The sequence below is a fragment of the Microcaecilia unicolor genome, chromosome 3, assembly GCF_901765095.1.
Source record: "Microcaecilia unicolor chromosome 3, aMicUni1.1, whole genome shotgun sequence".
Lineage (NCBI taxonomy): Eukaryota > Metazoa > Chordata > Amphibia > Gymnophiona > Siphonopidae > Microcaecilia > Microcaecilia unicolor.
The window spans coordinates 474,827,965-474,847,536 of record NC_044033.1 but is presented as its reverse complement, the minus strand read 5'-3'; the positions used below and the strand labels follow the sequence as shown (position 1 = coordinate 474,847,536).

At 42.4% G+C, this 19,572-nt stretch overlaps 1 protein-coding gene across 1 annotated transcript in view; it reads left to right on the top strand.

The window, feature by feature from the left end:
- The window catches only part of COL9A1 (collagen type IX alpha 1 chain), a 285,908-nt gene that overhangs the window by 263,981 nt on the left and 2,355 nt on the right, over nucleotides 1-19,572 (top strand). Inside the window, exon 37 of the mRNA XM_030199004.1 lies at nucleotides 11,082-11,159. Within this exon, the coding sequence (XP_030054864.1) occupies nucleotides 11,082-11,159 (78 nt within the window). The remainder of the gene's footprint in view (nucleotides 1-11,081; nucleotides 11,160-19,572) is intronic.

Genomic DNA, 19,572 nt, shown 5'->3' with positions numbered 1-19,572 from the left:
TAAGTCCAGATTCGCTAACTGCTGTTACTACATCCTCTGGCAAAGAGTTCCAGAGTTTAACTATTCGTTGAGTGAAAAAATATTTCCTCCTATGTTTTAAAAGTATTTCCATGGAACTTCCTTGAGTATCTCTAGTCTTTGTACTTTTGGAATGAGTAAAAAAGTCGATTACTTCTACTCGTTCTACACCACTCAGGATTTTGTAGACCTGAATCATATTTTCCCTCATCCTTCTCTTTTCCAAGCTGAAGGGCCCTTACCTCCTTAGCCTTTCCTCATATGAGAGGAGTTCCATCCCCTTTATCATTTTGATTGCTCTTCTTTGAACCTTTTCTAATCCTGCTATATCTTTTTTGAGATACAGCAACCAGAACTGAATGCAGTACTCAAGGTGAGGTCGCACCATGGAGTTATACAGAGGCATTATAGTATTTTCTGTCTTATTCACCATCCCTTTCCTAATAATTCATAGCATCCTGTTTGCTTTTTTGGCCGCTGCCACACATTGAGCAGAAGATTTCAATGTATTATCTACAGGGACACCTAGATCTTTTTCTTGGTTTCTAACCCCCAAGGTGGACCTTAGCATCAGGTAGCTATGATTCAGATTATTCTTTCTAATGTGCATCATCTTGCATTTGTCCACATTAAATTTCATCTGCCATTTGGATACCAGTTTTCCAATTTCCTAAGGTCTTCCTGCAATATTTCACAGTCCGCATGTGTTTTAACAACCTTAATAGTTTTGTGTCATCTGCAAATTTAATCACCTCACTCATCATTCCGATTTCCATATCATTTATAAATATGTTAAATAGCACCAGTCCCAGTACTGATCCCTGCTACACTCTACTGTTCACTCTCCTCTATTGAGAGAAATGACCATTTAATTCTACCCTCTGTTTTCTGTCCAATAACCAATTCCTAATGCACACTAGGACACTGCCTCCTATCCCATGACTCTTTAATTTTCTCAGGAGTCTCTCATGAGAAACTTTATCAAAAGCTTTCCAAAAATCTAGATACACTACATCAACCAGCTCACCTTTATTCACATGTTTATTCATGTCTTCAAAGAAATTAAGCAAATTGGTGAGGCAAGACTTCCAAGGGAAGAGTCATGGTATAGGAGGCAATGTTCTAATGTGGATTGGGAATTGGTTATTGCAGGAAGACCTTAGGAAATTGGAAGACTGGGCATCCAAATGGCAGATGAAATTTAATGTGGACAAATGTAAAGTGATGTACATTGAAAACAATAATCGGAATCATAGTTACCTTGGCTGAACCCATGCTGACTCTGTCCCATTAAACCATGGTTGTCTATGTGTTCTGTAATTTTATTCTTTATATTAGTTTCCACTATTTTGCCTGGCATTAACATCGGACTTAGCGGTCTGTAACTTCCCGGATTATTTCTGGAACCCTTTTTAAAAATTGGCGTCACATTGGCCACCCTCCAGTCTTAAGGTACCACAGACGATTTTAATGACAGGTTACATATTACTAACAGTAGCTCAGAAATTTTATGCTTGAGTTCTTAGAGTACCCTTGGATGTATATCATCCGGACCAGGTGATTTACTACTCATAATTTGTCGATTTGGCTTAGTACAACTTCCAGGTTTACCAGGATTTCTTTCAGCTCCTCCACATCATCACCCTTGAAAACCATTTCTGGTACAACTCTTTTACATCTTCTTTCTTAAAGACAGAAGCAAATAATTCATTCAGTTTCTCTGCTATGGCCTTGTCCTCCCTGAGTGCCTGTTTTGCTCCTTTGTGATCTAATGGTCCCATTGATTCCCTCACAGGCTTTCTTTTTCTGATGTACCTGAAAAAGTTGTTACTATGAGTTTTAGCCTGTGCGGTAAGTTTCTCTTCATATTCGTCCTGATACTCAGGAGCATTTAACCAGCCAGGATCGGAACCTGGAGCCCTCTCTAACTAAAAGGTGTGTCCTTTAAAAAGAGGAGTTTCTGGTTATACTGAGGTCTTTTTTCTCCACGATTTTTCATGGTTGAGAGTCCATATTTTATTTTTGTTACATTTGTACCCTGTGCTTTCCCACTCATGGTAGGCTCAATGCAGCTTACATGGGGCAATAGAGGGTTAAGTGACTTGCCCAGAGTCACAAGGAGCTGCCTGTGCCTGAAGTGGGAATCAAACTCAGTTCCTCAGGACCAAAGTCCACCACCCTAACCACTAGGCCACTCCTCCACTCACCTTTGAACACTTTAACAGTTGTAGAATTTTTAAGTAGTGGGGTTTATATTCTCCATATTCCAAGATTTACGGTAATTGAAATCACCCATTATTATAGTGTTGCCCAATTTGCCAGCTTTCCTAATTTCTGTAAACATTTCTTCATCTGTCCGTTCGTTCGGTCCCAGTGGATGATAGTACAGCCCTACAAGAATACTCCTTCTCTTCACACATGGAATTTCTATCCATGATTCCCCGCTGCTATCTGTTTCATGTGGAATGTTTATTTTATTTGACTCAATTCCCTCTTTAACATATAGCAACCCACCCCCCCTCCAATTTGATCCTTTCTATCATTGCAATACAATTTGTACCCTATTAGCATAGTGTCCCATTGATTGTCCTCTTTCCACTAAGCCTCTGAGATGCCTATTATATCTACCTCATCATTTAGTGCTATATGCTCTAACTCTCTCATCTAATTTTTTAGGCTTCTAGCATTTGTATACAGGCACTTCAAATTGTGTTTTTTCCTTGGGTTCTACAAGTTGCTTAGAAGTTTACAGGGATAATGTGCATCCTTTATCCTGCTCTCTTACTTTCAGCATTGTTGAAACCTCTCTATTGGGATTCCCTAAATGTCGGGTTCAATAGTATCCTTCAAGGATACTCCACACTGAACCATGCACTCCTGGGTGACTGTCAGCTTCTCCCCCTCCCCATTCTAGTTTAAAACATGCTCTTCTTTTTAAAAGTTAGCGCCAGCAGCCTGTTTCCATCCTGGTTAAGGTGGAGCCCATCCTTTCGGAACAATCTCCCCCTTTCCCAGAATGTTTCCCAGTTCCTAACAAACCTAAATCCCTCATGTCTGAACCATGCATTGGGACTTCAGAGCTCTGCCTGCGTTTTGGGTCAGGCGTGTTGGAACGGGGAGCACTTCTTAAGACTCTACCCTTGAGGATCTGGACTTCAGCTTGCTACCTAAGAGCCTAATTTGGCTTCCAGAACCTCTGTCCTACATTTTCTTATGTCATTGGTACCCACATGTACCAAGACAGCCGGCTTCTCCCCAGCACTATCTAAGATCCTGTATAGGTGACTTGTAAGGTATGTCACCTTCGCACCAGGCAGGCAAGTGATCAGGCGATCCTCACGTCCACCAGTTACCCAGCTATCTATATGCCTAATGATCGAATCACCAACTACAACACTGTCCTAACCCTTCCCTCCTGGGCAGAACTTGGAGACATATCCTCAGTGCGAGAGGATAGTGCATCCCCTGGTGGGCAGGTCCTGGCTACAAGAGTACTTCCTACTTCACCAGGGTGATGCTTTCCTTCTAGGAGACCTCCCTCCGCCTCTAAGGTAGCACAGAAGCTGTAGGTGGGACTTCTCTATAATGTCCCTGTAGGTCTCCTCTATGCAGTGCTTTTTTGTAGAAAAAAGGTGCCGGTACTCATTGTGGGCGGAGTCACCACATATGACTCCACCCCAATTTTAGCCAAACCCACATTAGCCACACCCCTTATACCAGCCATAGCGCATATAAACAGACATCATTGAAAATATTATACTAGTATAGGAGAAAAAAATAATGTGATTTTTTTTTCATTATAAATAATTTCTGTAAGCTGTTACAGCTCCAGTATACTCAGTGCAAAATAAGACAGCAGATGTAAATTCTCAAATTGGACATATTCCAGATACTAAAATGAAAATAAAAGGATTTTTTCTACCTTTGTTGTCTGGTGACTTTGTTTTTCTGATAATGCTGGCTCAGTATCCGATTATGCTGCTATCCTCTTAACTCCGTTTCCAGGGCTTCTTTGCCATTTATTTCTTTACTTTCCGGCTTTCTTCTTTATTTCTTGCCCTACATCCGTAAGTAAAAGCTGGGTCCTCCGCAGACTTGACTGTCCAGTGGATCCAGCTTCTGCCTATTTTCTACATCCATGTTTAGTTTTTCTCCTCTCTTCCTTTTCCCTCACCTCATCTCCTTCTTCACTCTTCCCTCGCCGCCATCCATGTCCAGCATTTTTTCTCTCTCCTCCATCCACCCATGTCCAGCAACCCTCCTCTCTCCCCTGCCCTCCCCTCTATCCACCCATGTTCAGCATTTCTTCTTTCTCCCTTCCCTCTCCTCCATCCACCCATGTCCAGCAAGCAAACCTCCTCTGCTCCCTGCCCTCCACTCCAGCCACCCATGTCCAGCCACCCTCCTCTGCCCCCTGCCCTCTGCTCCATCCACGTATGTTCAGCAACCCTCCTCTCCCCCTGCCCTCTCCTCCATCCACCCATGTCCAGCATTTCTTCTCTCTCCCTGCCCTCCCCTCCATCCACCCATATCCAGCAACCCTTCTCTGCCCCTGCCCTCTCCTCCATCCACCCATGTCCAGCAACCCTTCTCTGCCCCTGCCCTCTCCTCCATCCACCCATGTCCAGTAACCCTCCTCTCCCCCTGCCCTCTCCTCCATCCACCCATGTCCAGCATTTCTTCTCTCTCCCTGCCCTCCCCTCCAACCACCCATGTCCAGCAACCCTCCTCTCCCCCCTGCCCTCCCCTCCATCCACCCATGTCCAGCATTTCTTCTCTCTCCCTTCCCTCTCCTCCATCCACCCATGTCCAGCAACCCTCCACTGTCCCCTGCCCTCTCCTCCATCCACCCATGCCCAGCAACCCTCCTCTGTCCCCTGCCCTCTCCTCCATCCACCCATGTCCAGCAACCCTCCTCTGCCCCCTGCCCTCTCCTCCATCCACCCATGTCCAGCAACCCTCCTCTCCCCTCACCTCCATCCACCCATGTCCAGCAACCCTCCTCTCCCCCTGCCCTCCCCTCCATCCACCCAGTCCAGCATTTCTTCTCTCTCCCTTCCCTCTCCTCCATCCACCCATGTCCAGCAACCCCCTCTCCTCCATCCACCCATGTCCAGCAACCCTCCTCCCCTCCATCCACCCATGTCCAGTGACCCTCCTGCCCCCTGCCCTCCCCTGCCATCCACATATGTCCAGAAACCCCCCTCCCCTCCATCCACCCATGTCCAGCGACCCTCCTGTCCCCCCTGCTCTCCCCTGCCATCCACCCATGTCCAGCGACTCTCTTCATTCCCCTGCTTCCCCTCCCTCCAGCCACCCATATCCATCTGAGCCCCCCCTCGCCGACCCAGTCCCCACCTGCCTACCAGCTCTGTGCCGCCAGATGACCCTCTTCTGCCACCCGATCCGGCCGGCACCTGACCCAGCATTTTAAAAAAATCTATGAAGCGGCGGCGCAGTGCCTCGCGTCTGAGAGTAAAAGAAGGAAAATCGCTTCGTCGGCCGACCTTCCCTCACTGTGTCCCGCCCTCTGATGTAACTTCTGCAAGGGCGGGACACAGTGAGGGAAGGCCGGCCGATGAAGCGATTTTTCTTCTTTTACACTCAGACGCGAGGCACTGTGCCGCCGCTTCGTAGATTAAAAAAAAATGCTGGGTCAGGTGCCGGCCAGGTCGGGTGGCAGAAGGGTCATCTGGTGGCATGGAGTACGTGGAGGGACCCTGTAGGCTAGCTCGGGGGAGGGAGGGAGGAGAGCCGACTCCAGCACAACGTTGGACCTACAAAATAGGTGCTGGTACGCTGTACCGACACAAAAAAAGCACTGCCTCTATGTACCTCTCTGTCTCCCTCAGCTCCACCAAATCTGCTACTCTAGCCTCAAGAGAACGGACCCATTCTCTGAGAGCTAGGTGCTCTATGCATAGGGCACACACATATAACCTCTCACCAACTTGGTAGATAATCATACATGTGACACTCAGTGCAAAAGACTGGATAGCGCCCATTTTGCTGCTGGACTTGCTAAGGACTAAGGATATTAGTCTAATATAGCTTATATGGTATATTGTGTGATTTATTTAGTGTTTTCTTCTGAGAAAGTAATGAAATATAATTAAAACTCTGTAAGAGGACTCCTCCCTTGTTATCCTAATTATTTTATTTATTTATTTATTTATTTATTTATTTATTTATTTATTTGGATTTATTTACTGCCTTTTTGAAGGATTTCACTCAAGGCAGTGTACACTAGAATAACTGACTATAAATGAAGAGTTGTGCAAGGGGTGGGAGAGAGTTAGGGGATGTTGGATGGGATTGAAGACTAAACTAGGCCCTGCTGTACCTTCTAGAGGCAATCTGTTAATGTTGTATGCTGTGGCAAAAAGTTCAAGTTTTAAAGTTTTAAAACTATAGGGGAAAGGGTTTTATACTATGGAAACTAAGCTGTGCTGCAAAACTAAAATTAAATCTCTAAACTGGGGTTTCCTGTGACTTTCAACTCTGTATTCCTTATTTGAACTGGCTAAGTTGTGCTACAAAGCTAAAGTTAAAACACTATACTGGGGTTTCCTTTGACTATCAGTTCTGCTTTACAGTGATGCTATAGTAAACTCTAGAATAGTCCCTTAACTGCTAACTTATGAAACTGTAATACAGACTTTAAATGCTAAACAAACAAAGAAAACCCTAAATTCCTTAAGCTGTATTTGCTAAATAAATAGAGTAACTTAAAAATAAAGATACTGAGATAACCTATTTAACTCTAAATCTACCTTTCCCAAGTTTAAAAGCAATTCCCCAGCAAATAACTTACTAATGAATGTTTGTCCTGCTCTGGAAGTCCTCACTTCTGTTAACTACTTAATTTGCACACGCAAATACAGAATACGCCTGGATTTCTGCACACAGTTTCAGTCGCGCTATATAGAATCCAGGGGATAACCTCTAAACGTATCCACCAATCACACCGATTTGATCATGTCACCCCCCCTTCTCCGCCTTGAATACTGTCTTCCTGTTTCTTCCCACATTTGCTATAAGCTGCTTATGTTTGTCTTTAAAGACTGTGTAAGTAGGCAGGGGCATAAAGGAAGCAAACTATTAGTCCCTTATTGCTTTTCAAGACACCTTCCTTTGATAACCTCCTCTGTATTTTGCCTCCTTCTGCTTTTCACCTCTTGATTTCTCATGATACTGCTTTAAGCTAGGTCCTAAACTCTGGAATGTTATCCCCTCTTCTCTTACTAGGGGATTTAGGCATGAGGGTTATAGAACAGGGCACGGGAAGATGCGTGTTCAATCAACTGCAATAATTGATTATCACCAATTTATTGCAGTTAATTGGCTCATAAGCTAATTAATTTGTGGATGGATCTTCAATCCATGTGCACATTTCGGTACCAAACCCCTGTGCTATATATATTGAGTATGGGGGTTAGTGCCAATTCTATAATGGCTTTAGGGTGTGCTTAAATTATTATAGAATTAACCAACAATATTCAGTATGTGTTATAGGCGTGTCCACTTATGACAAGTTAATGGCTGGTGTAAGTTGACATGCCTAAGTGAGACGTGTTACACACACAACAGCATTCTATAAGTTCTATACATTGCTTGGAGGAGTAGCCTAATGATTAGTGCAGTAGGTTGAGCCCCTGAGGAACTGGATTCAATTCCCACGTCAGCTCCTTGTGACCATGGCAAGCTACCAAATCCTCTGTTGCCCCACGTAGAAAAAAAATATATATTGTGGCCCTCTAGGGACAGAAAAATTACCTGCATATAATATTTATTTATTAGGATTTATTTACCGCTTTTTTGAAGGAATTCACTCAAGGCGGTGTATAACAAGAATAAGTCAAACATAAGCAATAGACAATTACAGCAGTAAAAATATTCAATTAACAATACAAAGTATGGCATAGTGTACTACATACAATTTCAACACAATATGTAATAAAATATTTTAATAGACAGTGTAGGGTATAAGCAAGGATGGAACATACAGGCATATAAGAGAGTAATAGAGAATAAGGGGACTAATTTAAAGATAGTTACACATGAGGTCAGAGAGGTGCTTAAATATTATCTTAGCTAGGTTAGGAGTGGATAAACATGTCCTGCTACAGTATGTGCAGCCAGTGCCACTGTGTGTGTGTGGCTAGCAAGTTAGTTAGTTCTTCCATTAAAGGCCTAGTTGAGGAGCCAAGCTTTCACCTGCTTCCTGAAGTAGAGATAGTCTTATGTTAAGCGAATCCTTTCAGGGTGTGCATTCCAGAGTATGGGTAATACTCCAGAGAAGTCTCACTTTTGGGTATCACATCATGTAATGTCCTTTTGAGAGGATGTGGTTAGGGATACTCCTTTGAGGACCTTAGTATAAATATGTAAACTGCACCAGAAAAAGGCAGTATATCAGATCCCTTTACTCTTACCCATGCCCTCTGCTGATATGTGCGCCCCCTAATTCTATAAAAGTCGCTAAATATTGAGCGCACAAATTTGGGCGCATGAGGGTGGGGTGGATTAGGTGAGAGCCAGGTGGATGAGGGACAGGGAGATATGCATGGTGATAAGAGGGTGACAAAGCAATAGAATTTTATGGTTTATAATGGGCTAGAAAACCCAGATCTTTGTTAAGTCCTGTCTGGTGGGTGTCAAAATATTTAATCATTCTGACTTCATATTTTCCTGTATTGTCTTAAAGTCTCCTTTTAGTATTAAAGTCTCCTTTTAGTATTCTCACCATAAAATCATTGATACAGTGTTCTGGTTTTGTAAAATGCTGTCCCACAGAGGTGACAACTTGGTTGGCACTGGCATTTTTCATATGATGTCTATGTAAATTAAATCTCTTCTTTAACATCTGGCTTGTTTCTCCAATATAACACCCTTTGCCACGTTTTTTACATTGAATAATATAAGATGAGCATGTGAAAGATTCCTTTATGTTGAATATTTTTCCTTTGTGAATGACTGTGGGATCCTGTGAAATGTTTTGGCATAGTTTGCAGCTAGATAAATTGCAAGGATGTGTGCCACTCTCTTCTTTTTGAGTTTCTATCAGGAGCTTGCTTCTCACTAGTTTGTGTTTTAAGTTGGGTGGCTGTCGGAAGGCCAGTACAGGTGGGGATGGGAATATCTCTTTCAGTAATTCATCCTCCTGGAGTAGTGGCTGTAAATCTTTTATGATTTTTCTCAGGTTTTCTAGCTCTGGGTTATATGTCACTACAAGGGGGATTCTGTCTGTGGTCAAAGTATATAACTGCCCTTTCAATAGAAGAGAGATAAGGGAAAACAAAAGTGCCCACTAATGTTCTCAGCAGCAGAGCCCAAATTAACACTGACAATATGGGGGCAGTGTGGGGCTACAGGACTAGTGACTGGAAATATAATACTGAAGCATCACCCTCCCACTGGTAGGAACGTATGTTGGAGGACTCCCCCTCAGTTTAGAGGGAATATTGTTGGTTAATCTGTTCCCTGATGCTGGCAGACCTTTAGGCCCAACACCACTCTGCAGTCTGTTGTTCAGCTCAGCCCATCTGGCTTGTCTTGCTAACCTTCAGCCCTTATAATTGATTGTGCACCTGTTTCTTGTTCTGAAGCACCACTGGGACTGTCAGGTTGTCCCATTATCTCTGTTAACTTCAGTGATTATGGGAGACTTGGTAGCTCTTATGTGTCATTGTCTGTGGTGTTGCCACTGCTCCCAGTCTGACTGTGGACAACTTGGAGCAGTGGCAACACCACAGACAATGAGACTATGTATGCTACAGAGCCCTTCTTGACCAAAGGGGAGAACACGTTCCAATGGCTAGTCAAATACTTCAGATCTCTGTAGCCCTGCCTCCCTCCCCCCCAGGCATTGCTGATAAGTTAATGCAATGTTTAGTCACTTATCTAGCTGTATTATATATGTTATAAAAGCTTTTTTTTTTGGACCTGCATATTCCATGAAATTTAGAAACGGAGGAGGCAGAAAGGAGAGCTCAAGGGCTGTGTGACTTGCTAGTATCCCCCTTTATAAAGTAGTTTTTTTTTCAATTTAAGAAATTGGTTTATGATACCTCATTTTTTACCAAAATGTTTTATAAGTTTTGTACATGAATGTGAAAATATTGTTTGACATATAAATACATGATGAACATTATGCTTGACTAACAGAAGTTTTGCTTAGATTTACAAAGAAGGTGGTTTTAAAGACTTCGCTTCACCTTTTCTTTGAACAGTATGGTGGCAGTTCTATAAATTGTACTTATATTTGGGCATCTCGATGCAGCTTGGTGCTCACCAATTCTACAACAGCATCTGAGTACCCAGATTCCATTAGAGAACAGTAGCACAAACTGGCATTGGTGTGGCAAAATGAATGTGTGCCCATATATGGCAGATCAGTGGCTGGTGTAAATGGGTTTATGTAAATATGGCCAGCTACATGCACATCTTATAGTATTCTGTAAGGTATGTGCATCAGTGGGAGACACGCCTATATCCTGCCAAAGCTCCACCCTCTTACAGATAAGTCCCATGCCACTTAAGAATGCCCTTATAGATTAGCACTTAGGGCAAGTGAACATGTAAGTGGCAATTAAGGTACAATTCACACATGCATCTGGTGCCTAACTACTGGTAATTCAAACATGCATCTGGCGCCTAACTACTGGTGCACAGTTACAGAACTGCCTTTTCTGAGATTTTTGGTTCTGGAAAAGGGAAAGTAGGATGAGTTCTGCTTCATAAAGTGCTCCCGTTCTTCCTCTGTATTCTACTCTGTCAAGCACTGTCCAAAATTGTGAACCACCTCTTGCAGAGTTGATAAACAACAATGATGGTTTTGAGCTCTCAGTGAATGGACTGTTTCATATTATTTGTACAGATGTATCTCAGCAATAAGAGCAGAAATGAGTAATTGGACCAGACCAATTAATCCTTTTCTGGCAAATATTGCAGAAACGTGAGGCATCCTGCTGCCACCTAGACAATGTAAATCAGCTTGATACGAATCAGAGGATGTAACCTTCATATGTCTTAAAGATAATACTCTTCTTGTAATAATCTAGGTGATCCAGGTGAAAAGGGAGAAAGAGGATTCCCAGGAAGAGGACCCAAAGGATTACCGGGGCTACCTGGTCCAACAGGTACAGAAATATAAGATGTATAGCACAGGGCACTGTCACTGAAGCATATGGGCTTCAGGTTTTATTCATTCCAAGCGAGTGCGACCAGGAATTTTTATGCAATTAGTTTATTTTCTGTAGAAAGTAAAAATAAAGAATTTGCTGTATGCAGTCAGTGCGAGCTATGCATAACCTACCATCACCACATTGATTCAATTCAAGTATTTTATTGTCTGGTCTTTGCAAAACATAAAACAGCTTTATGAAGAGTGTGCCCCAGCCTAACCTGTGTAGTAGCTCTTAGAACTGTAATAACATTGCCATCTAGTGGTTAAACAATGTGATTGCTCATTCTAAATTTTAAAAAAATAAGTCCTGCCTATATGACAAGCACGGAAAATACTGTACTGAATAGAGAGATTTTAAAGTTAGTAACACTTGAAGTTTAACAAAGTTCAGCAATATTGCCTATTAGCAGGCAACCACATCTGAGGACTCTGTGCAACCGTATTCGTGCTTGAAGTCAAATGTTTCCCAACTCTTGATCAGAGAACAAATCTCAAGCTACAGAACTTGTCTTCCAATGCTGTTCAAGTTCCAAGACATCAGACTGGAATATAAAAGTCCCAGAGTTTATCTCAAAGGCTACAGCTCTTCCACTTGTAGTAATATGAACAACAGTGGTGGATTGGATAGCAGAGCCGGTAGTGGGAGGCGGGGCTGGAGGTTGGGAGGCGGGGATAGTGCGGGGCAGACTTATACGGTCTGTGCCAGAGCCAGTGGTGGGAGGCGGGACTGGAGGTTGGGAGGCAGGGATAGTGCTGGGCAGACTTATACGGTCTGTACCAGAGCCGGTGGTGGGAGGCGGGGATAGTGCTGGGCAGACTTATACGGTCTATGCCAGAGCCGGTGGTTGGGAGGCGGGGCTAGTGCTGGGCAGACTTATACGGTCTGTGCCCTGAAGAGCACAGGTACAAATCAAAGTAGGGTATACACAAAAGTAGCACACATGAGTTGTCTTGTTGGGCAGACTGGATGGACCGTGCAGGTCTTTTTCTGCCGTCATCTACTATGTTACTATGTAGTGGTGTCTTTGTTTCTGACTTGAAACCTTAGTTGTTACTGAACATGTATTTCACTCCAAGAGAAAGAAATGCACCACTGCCATTTTAGGACATCTTGTAAGGAGCACTGCCAATCTGTAGTAGAAGTGAACTAAGGATTTTCTTCAAATCTTAAAATACAGTACCTACAAGATCTCTTTAGTGGAAACATTAAAAAATAACTTTAATTGAGAATGAGTTAAGTGGATGCACTTGCTTCTGTATATTCTTATATTATCATTTTCTATTTTTATCTCTTGGGTTCACACATTCACAGATAAAACATGTCATACTTCATTCTACAAGCGAGAGTTAAATAAACTGATATCCTTCTTAAACTGGGATGTGGACACATATATGCCGACAATTTGGTTGTATTGAAGATCAAATCTATGCAGCCATTGTACACCATTATTAATGACTAATCTTTTAAATGAATACAAATGAAGTTGACTCTTCTTTGATTGTTCAATAGGATACTCTGTTACCTTTGCTGTTTCTTAGAAATTGGGGCTCTCCGTGTCCTTACACGTGCTTTGGTTCTCTCTACTGTTGACTAGTGTAATGTTTGATTTATTGGATTATATCAATGGGAACTCTGCCACCTTCAGGTCTTACAGAATACAGCAGTTAAGTTAGTCACTAGTGGAAGGAAATATTTATTTATTTATTATTTATTGCATTTGTATCCCACATTTTCCCACTTATTTGCAGGCTCAATGTGGCTTACAGAGTTTGGTTATGACATAATCATTTTATGATGTCAGTTACAATTAGTAGTGTTCAAAGATTAGGTAAGGGAAGAGAGAAGGAAGTTGTTAGGCAGGGTTGAAGGTGGACTGTGATAACTGTGTGTATTGGTGAGGTAGTTTTGTAAAGCTATGGCTTCTCTTTGTAGGCCTTCTGGAAGACATGTGTCTTCAGGGATTTGCGGAAGTTAGTTATTTCATCAATAGCTTTCAGGGCTGTAGGTAATGCATTCCACAGCTGCGTGCTCATGTAAGAGAAGGTGGTGGCGTGTATCAGCTTGTATTTTATTCCTTTACAGCTGGGGAAGTGCAGATTGAGGAATTGGTGGGATGATCTTATGGCATTTCTGGGAGGCAAATCCACAAGGTTTAGCATGTAGATTGGGGCGTCTGCGTGAATGATTTTGTGTACTATCGTGCAGATCTTGAATGCAACGCGTTCCTTGAGAGGGAGCCAGTGAAGTTTCTCTGTTAGGGGTTTTGCACTTTCATATTTAGTTTTTCCAAATATGAGTCTGGCGGTGGTATTCTGGGCTGTTTGGAGTTTTTTGATAGTCTGTTCTTTGCAGCCAGCATACAGTGCGTTACAGTAGTCCAGATGACTTATTACCAATGACTGTACCAGGGTACAGAAGATATATCTTGGGAAGAAAGGTCTTACTCTTTTGAGTTTCCACATGGAGTGGAACATCTTTTTCGTTGTGTTCTTCACTTGAGTATCGAGTGTGAGGTTTCAGTCGATGGTAACTCCAAGAATTTTTAGATTTTGTGCGATGGGGAGAGAACAGTATGGTGTGGTTATTGTGGAGTAGTTGTTTTTGTTGTGTTGTGAGGTGAGGACAAGACATTGAGTTTTTTCTGCGTTGAGTTTCAGCTGGAATGCATCCACCCAGGAGTGCATGATTTGGAAGCTTTGGTTGATCTCGTTGGTGATTTCGTTTAGATCATGTTTGAATGGGATGTAGATCATGATGTCGTCTGCATATATGTAGGGATTAAGGTTTTGATTGGCTAGAAGTTTGGCTAAAGGTATCATCATTGGGTTGAAGAGTGTTGGTGATAGGGGGGATCCTTGGGGAACTCCACATTCAGGTGTCCATGGGAGTGATATGTCCACATTCGTTGTTACTTGGTAAGATCTTGTGGTCAGGAAACCTTTGAACCATTTGAGAACTGTACCTCCTACTCCACAGTATTCTAGTATATGTAATAGTATTCCATGATTAACCATGTCAAAGGTGCTGGACACCTTTCTCCTTTACTGAGACAGGAACATTGGTTTCCCATATTCATATGTATCCAGAATTAAGATTTTGGTATTGATTCATAAGATACTTTGTCTTGGTCAGCCTCCTATCATTGCACAATATTTATTACCTTGAGGCATATTTTCAAAGCACTTAGCCTTCCAAAGTTCCATAGAAACCTATGGAACTTTGGAAGGCTAACTCCTTTGAAAATATGCCTCCTTATGTTCCATCTTGACCCTCCATTCTTCATCTTAACGTCTTTTAGTCATTCCAACTTTTTAGCAGGTTCCGTTGGTGACCTTTCATAAGGCAATGTTTTCAGTTGCTGGCCCCACACTTTGGAATTCCCTTACAGAGTGACCTTGAAGACCTACTTATTTAGACAAACTTATGGGTCGAATTCCTGAGGTTGTACTCTATTTTAGAGAAGTTTACGCTTGACATATAGCCTGGTGGACTGTTTTCCCCCTCCTGTTTTGTATCACCCCTTCTCTGTTTCCCTTTCTTTATTCCCTCTCTTTTTTTCATTTCTGTGTTTTCTAATTCTCTCTTGTCCTGTATACATTGTTGTTCCTTTCCGTTGCTCTCTCTCAATATGATGGTGAACTGCTATGATGTATTCCCTCGTCGGTATACAGAAACTTGAAATTTGAGGGTCTCTTAATTAGAAAGTGAATGTATAAAAAACAAAACTTAAATGGCTGCATGGTGTTGATGTGTCAAGTAGTGCTTAGATGGCGACTCCAGTTGTGAAGAACTAAGGCTAGTGCCCTGTATATGGTAATCGGTTTAGGGTGGGCTGGAGAGGGCTTCAACGGCAAATCTAGTAATTGGAATGCGAGGACAGTGCCGGGCAGATTTCTACAGTCGATGTCCCAGAAATGCCAAAGAAAGACCATAACCAAGTATTTTATATCGCATTCATTGTTGATTTAATCATGAGTTGGTAATGAGTGTGGCTATTGGGCAGACTAGATGGACCGTTCAGGTCTTTGCCGTCATTTACTATGTTACTATGTTACTCTTGTTTTACTACTACTTAACATTTCTAAAGCGCTACAAGGGTTACGCAGCGCTATACAATTTAACATAGAGGGACGGTCCCTGCTCAAAGAGCTTACAATCTAAGAGACAAGTGAATGGTCAGTCCGATAGGGGTGGTCAAACATATAGAAACAGAGAAAAATGAAGGAGATAGTCAATTTGACCTATTTAGTGTACCCATCCATCCCATCTACTATTCCTTCCTTTCCTTTAGAGATCCTACCTTTGCATTTTGTCTAGCAAAAAAGGTGCCGGTACTCAAATGCCAGGCCACCCTTCAGGGGTGGAGTGATCATTGAGGGACCCACCTTACAATAGCCAGGACCCCTGCAACCAGTCATAGAATCTATGACAAGGCAGAATTTGTATGTAGAACCTGAGCTGTTTCATTAAAATACGAGAACCATGGGTCAAGTTTAGCAGACAGTGGAAAAGGTGCCGGTACTCAGTACCCCCAAGTACTCCCTCAAAAAAAGCCCTGGATCCTACATACTTGTCTCAAGCTTTTCTGAAATAAGATTGTCTTCATTCCCAGCACCTCCACTGGCAGGCTGTTTTACACATTCACTACCATTTCCATGAAGAAGTGTTTCCTTAAGTCTGTCCCCTTTCACCTTCATTCTATGCCCCCCCCCCCCCCTCATTCCAGAGCTGCTTTCAGTTGAAAGGGATTAATCTCCTGTGCATTTATGCCACAAAAGTATTTGCGCATCTCTATCATATCATATCTTCCCTCTCCCATCTTTATTCCAAAGTATATATATTGAGATCTTTAAGTCTGTCCTCATAAGCCCCATTTTAGTAGTTGCCCTCTGGACTGACTCCATCCTGTTTATATCTTTTTGAAGGTGTGGTCTCCAGAATTGTACCAAATACTCTAAATGAGGTCTGATCAGAGACTTATACAAAGGCATTCCTCTTCCTATTGAGAAAAAACTGCAGATCCTAGAGTAAATTTCTCATAGGAAATACCTTTATTATCAAGATTACCACTCCTCCTAATATTTGTCTATTTTATATGCATGATTAGCCAAAAATCTTTTCTCAGTTAGTCACATACCAATTGGCTGTTAATGGTGCCATTGAGCAGCCCATGGCTGGCCCCTTAACTTGCTTAAAAAACTTACTGTCAGAGCTAAAATAATTCTTTCTAAGTTCACTTTCTGCTAATGTCATCATGAATTCCACTGGAATTTTCCTTGAATGGTAATTCTTTAGAAGAACATCTTTGATGATATTTAAAGCTTCTGAATGAGGGATATTTGTGTATAGGGACTCAACATCCATGGTTGCTCCAGGACTCTTCTTCACTCTAAAGGACTTTCACAGACTGTCCTGTCTGCCCATGAGGTGTCCCTTCCTGAGACAGTACAACTCCTTCCGAGTCCACTTCCTCATCGTCCAGGACTCTTTGGTAGCCACTGTTCTGCAGACTCAATCCCATTAGTGGAGGAGTGGCCTAGTGGTTAGAGCACCTCTCTTGAAATCCAGAGGTGGCCGGTTCAAATCCCACTGCTGCTCCTTTTGATATTGGGCAAGTCGCTTAACCCTCCATTGCCTCAGGTACAAACTTAGATTGTGAGCCCTCCTGGGACAGAGAAATATCCAGTGTACCTGAATGTAACTCACCTTGAGCTACTACTGAAAAAGGTGTGAGCAAAATCCAAATAAATAAATTATTCTCAACACCTTATTCACTTCCAGAGCTGGAGAGCCTTGCACCAAAGAGGCCTCTGGCTACCCCTTTTCTTCTATGTTGAACTGACGCCAAGCCCAAATATCTGATTGCACAGGCACCATATTGCTGTTCACGTCACCATTCCTGTCTCCTTTGCTTAATCTGGCACCCTCTACTGAGCCACTCAACACGAGTTGGGATCTTTCCCACTTCACATGCAAGGAAGTACTTTCACCATCATTAACTGTAGGCTCTTCTTCATACTCACCCACTGTAAAAACACCCTGGGTTCTAGGTTTAGGGTAAACTTCTGGCACTTGGCTCAGGGGACAGCCACTTTCCGTTGTGATGTCTGTCCCTCTCTCCATGGCACTACCGTCATCTCCGTGAAGTACTTCACTCCACAACTCAGCAGTCTTAACTGCTGCCCCCATCTCTAGAGTGTCAGATTAACCATCATCCTCAGTATCAGTCAAGTTACATTCTTCCTAACCTGATACTTCCAGTCTCAGCATCATCATCTGTTCTTGGGATTTCAACTCATAGCATGAATTCTGGGCTAGCAATCTGTATGTCTTCTAGATGCCTTTCCTTCCTATATTTCCTGGCATCTCTCATCCATTCCTCAAATGTTTGCTTATATTCCAGCAACATAGCCTTTGCTCAAAACTCCTTTTTGAGCTAGGCCCTCACTCTCCAACTCTTGTAATGGTTCCGGGTGAAATTCCAACATGAAACTCATAGGGTTCCCAGTAAGAATTTCACCTTAGTGTCCTTTAGCTACTTGGAGGTGGCTTCCTCATAGGCCTCCACCAGCTCACTTAATACTTCCGCATTCTTGGTGACTGTTCTTCAGAACTCAGGGACACTAGATTGGCCCTCCTTCTCACTACTGGTCAGGCCATTCTCTATCCAGTGGGACCCTTCTGATATTAATTGCCCACTTGTGCTCGTATTCTATGTATAAAGAAATGTAGAATAGACTTGAAATAGGTGCCTTATTTCTGCTTACCTCCTTATCATAGGCTCCTTGTTATAGGATTACCCTCTTTGTTATTAGTAGGCCTACAAAAAACATCTTCAGTCCTGTGTGAATGACTGTTTCTCTCCTTGGTGGATTTATTTATATTCTTAGTATGCATATGAGCATGACTAAATAATTAAGGGGCTAACATTCTAAGCTGCCTAAAAATGCATTGTCAGTGCATGATAATGACCAGTCTTAACACTGTCACCTGCAAAACACTGCACTGAGAGGATAATCCTGTAACTGTGCACCTATATATATGTGCCTAGAGGATTTATGGTAGGAGCATATTCTATATAGGAAAGTAGGTGCTTACTTTCCCATATAGAATCTTAGCCAAACTGGATACATACCCACATATGCAATTAGGTATGAACACTTGATGACATCCATAGAGCTGGTGGAAGTGCTTGCACCTAACTCGTGGAGATGCACACCTAATTATTGTTTTCTGTAAGTTACATGTGAAAGTGTGAATCCTGTCCATGCTTCATCCAGACTCTGCCTACTTGTACATTTAGCTGTAAAATATCCACTGTCAGATATGTGCATATTTACAGAATAGTACTTAGGTATAATTTTGACACTTATGTGCATATATGCACATTTATATTGGTATTCTAAGCATTTATGTGCCTAATTGGCGTATAATAGTTAGCACCTACTTTATAGAGTTAATCCCCAGCATTTCCTAGTTTACTACTGGATATTGAACTCAGTGTTTTGCAGAATACACAAGAGCATTATTACAAGGCTCACTGTTATCCACAATGCGCCCCATCAATGATAAGGCAAGGCCCTCTTGATCCACTTGACTCTCCTGCTGCTTAGCCACCCCTAACAGTGAAGCAAATCCCCCCCCCCCCCCCAATTCCACAACTTGGACTGCCTAACACTGTTCTTTTCCATTCTCAATAGTGAAGCAAGATTTCCCTGAGCTACTTGAAAAATAGAACATGATATCAGGAAAGAGCAGATGACCTACCCAGGCTGTCAGTTCACACCAGCTATTAAACTCCACAATTCCTTCCTCTCCGTCAGAGATTTCTATGCTTGTCCCGTGCTTTGTTGAATTCAGTTACCATCTTGGTCTGCACCTCTCTTCCATTGGGTGTTTGTTCCATGCATCCATCATTCTTTCTGTAAAGAAATATTTCCTTAGCTTACTGTTTTTTCATCTTCATGCTACGAGTTCTGTTCCACAGCTCCTGTTCCTTTGACAGAGGCTCACGTTCTGGGCATTTATACTATGGAGTTATTTAAACTTATTCATGCTCTTCCTTTCCTCCAGGATGTACATATTTAGATCTTCAAATCTATCCCCATATGCCTTCTGATAAAGACTGACCATTTTAGTAGCCACTCTATCCAGCTTATATTCTTTTGTAGGTGTAGTCTCCTGAATTGCAGAGTACTCCAAATAAAGTTTCCTAAAACTTATATAGAAGCAATATTACCTTCTTTGCTTTCCTGTCATTCTCCTCTCTTTGGCTTTTGCCATTGCTTTAGCTACATGTTAAATGTATCAGATACAATCACTCACAAATCCTGCTCTTTTTTTCTTAACATCCCATCTTGTTTCC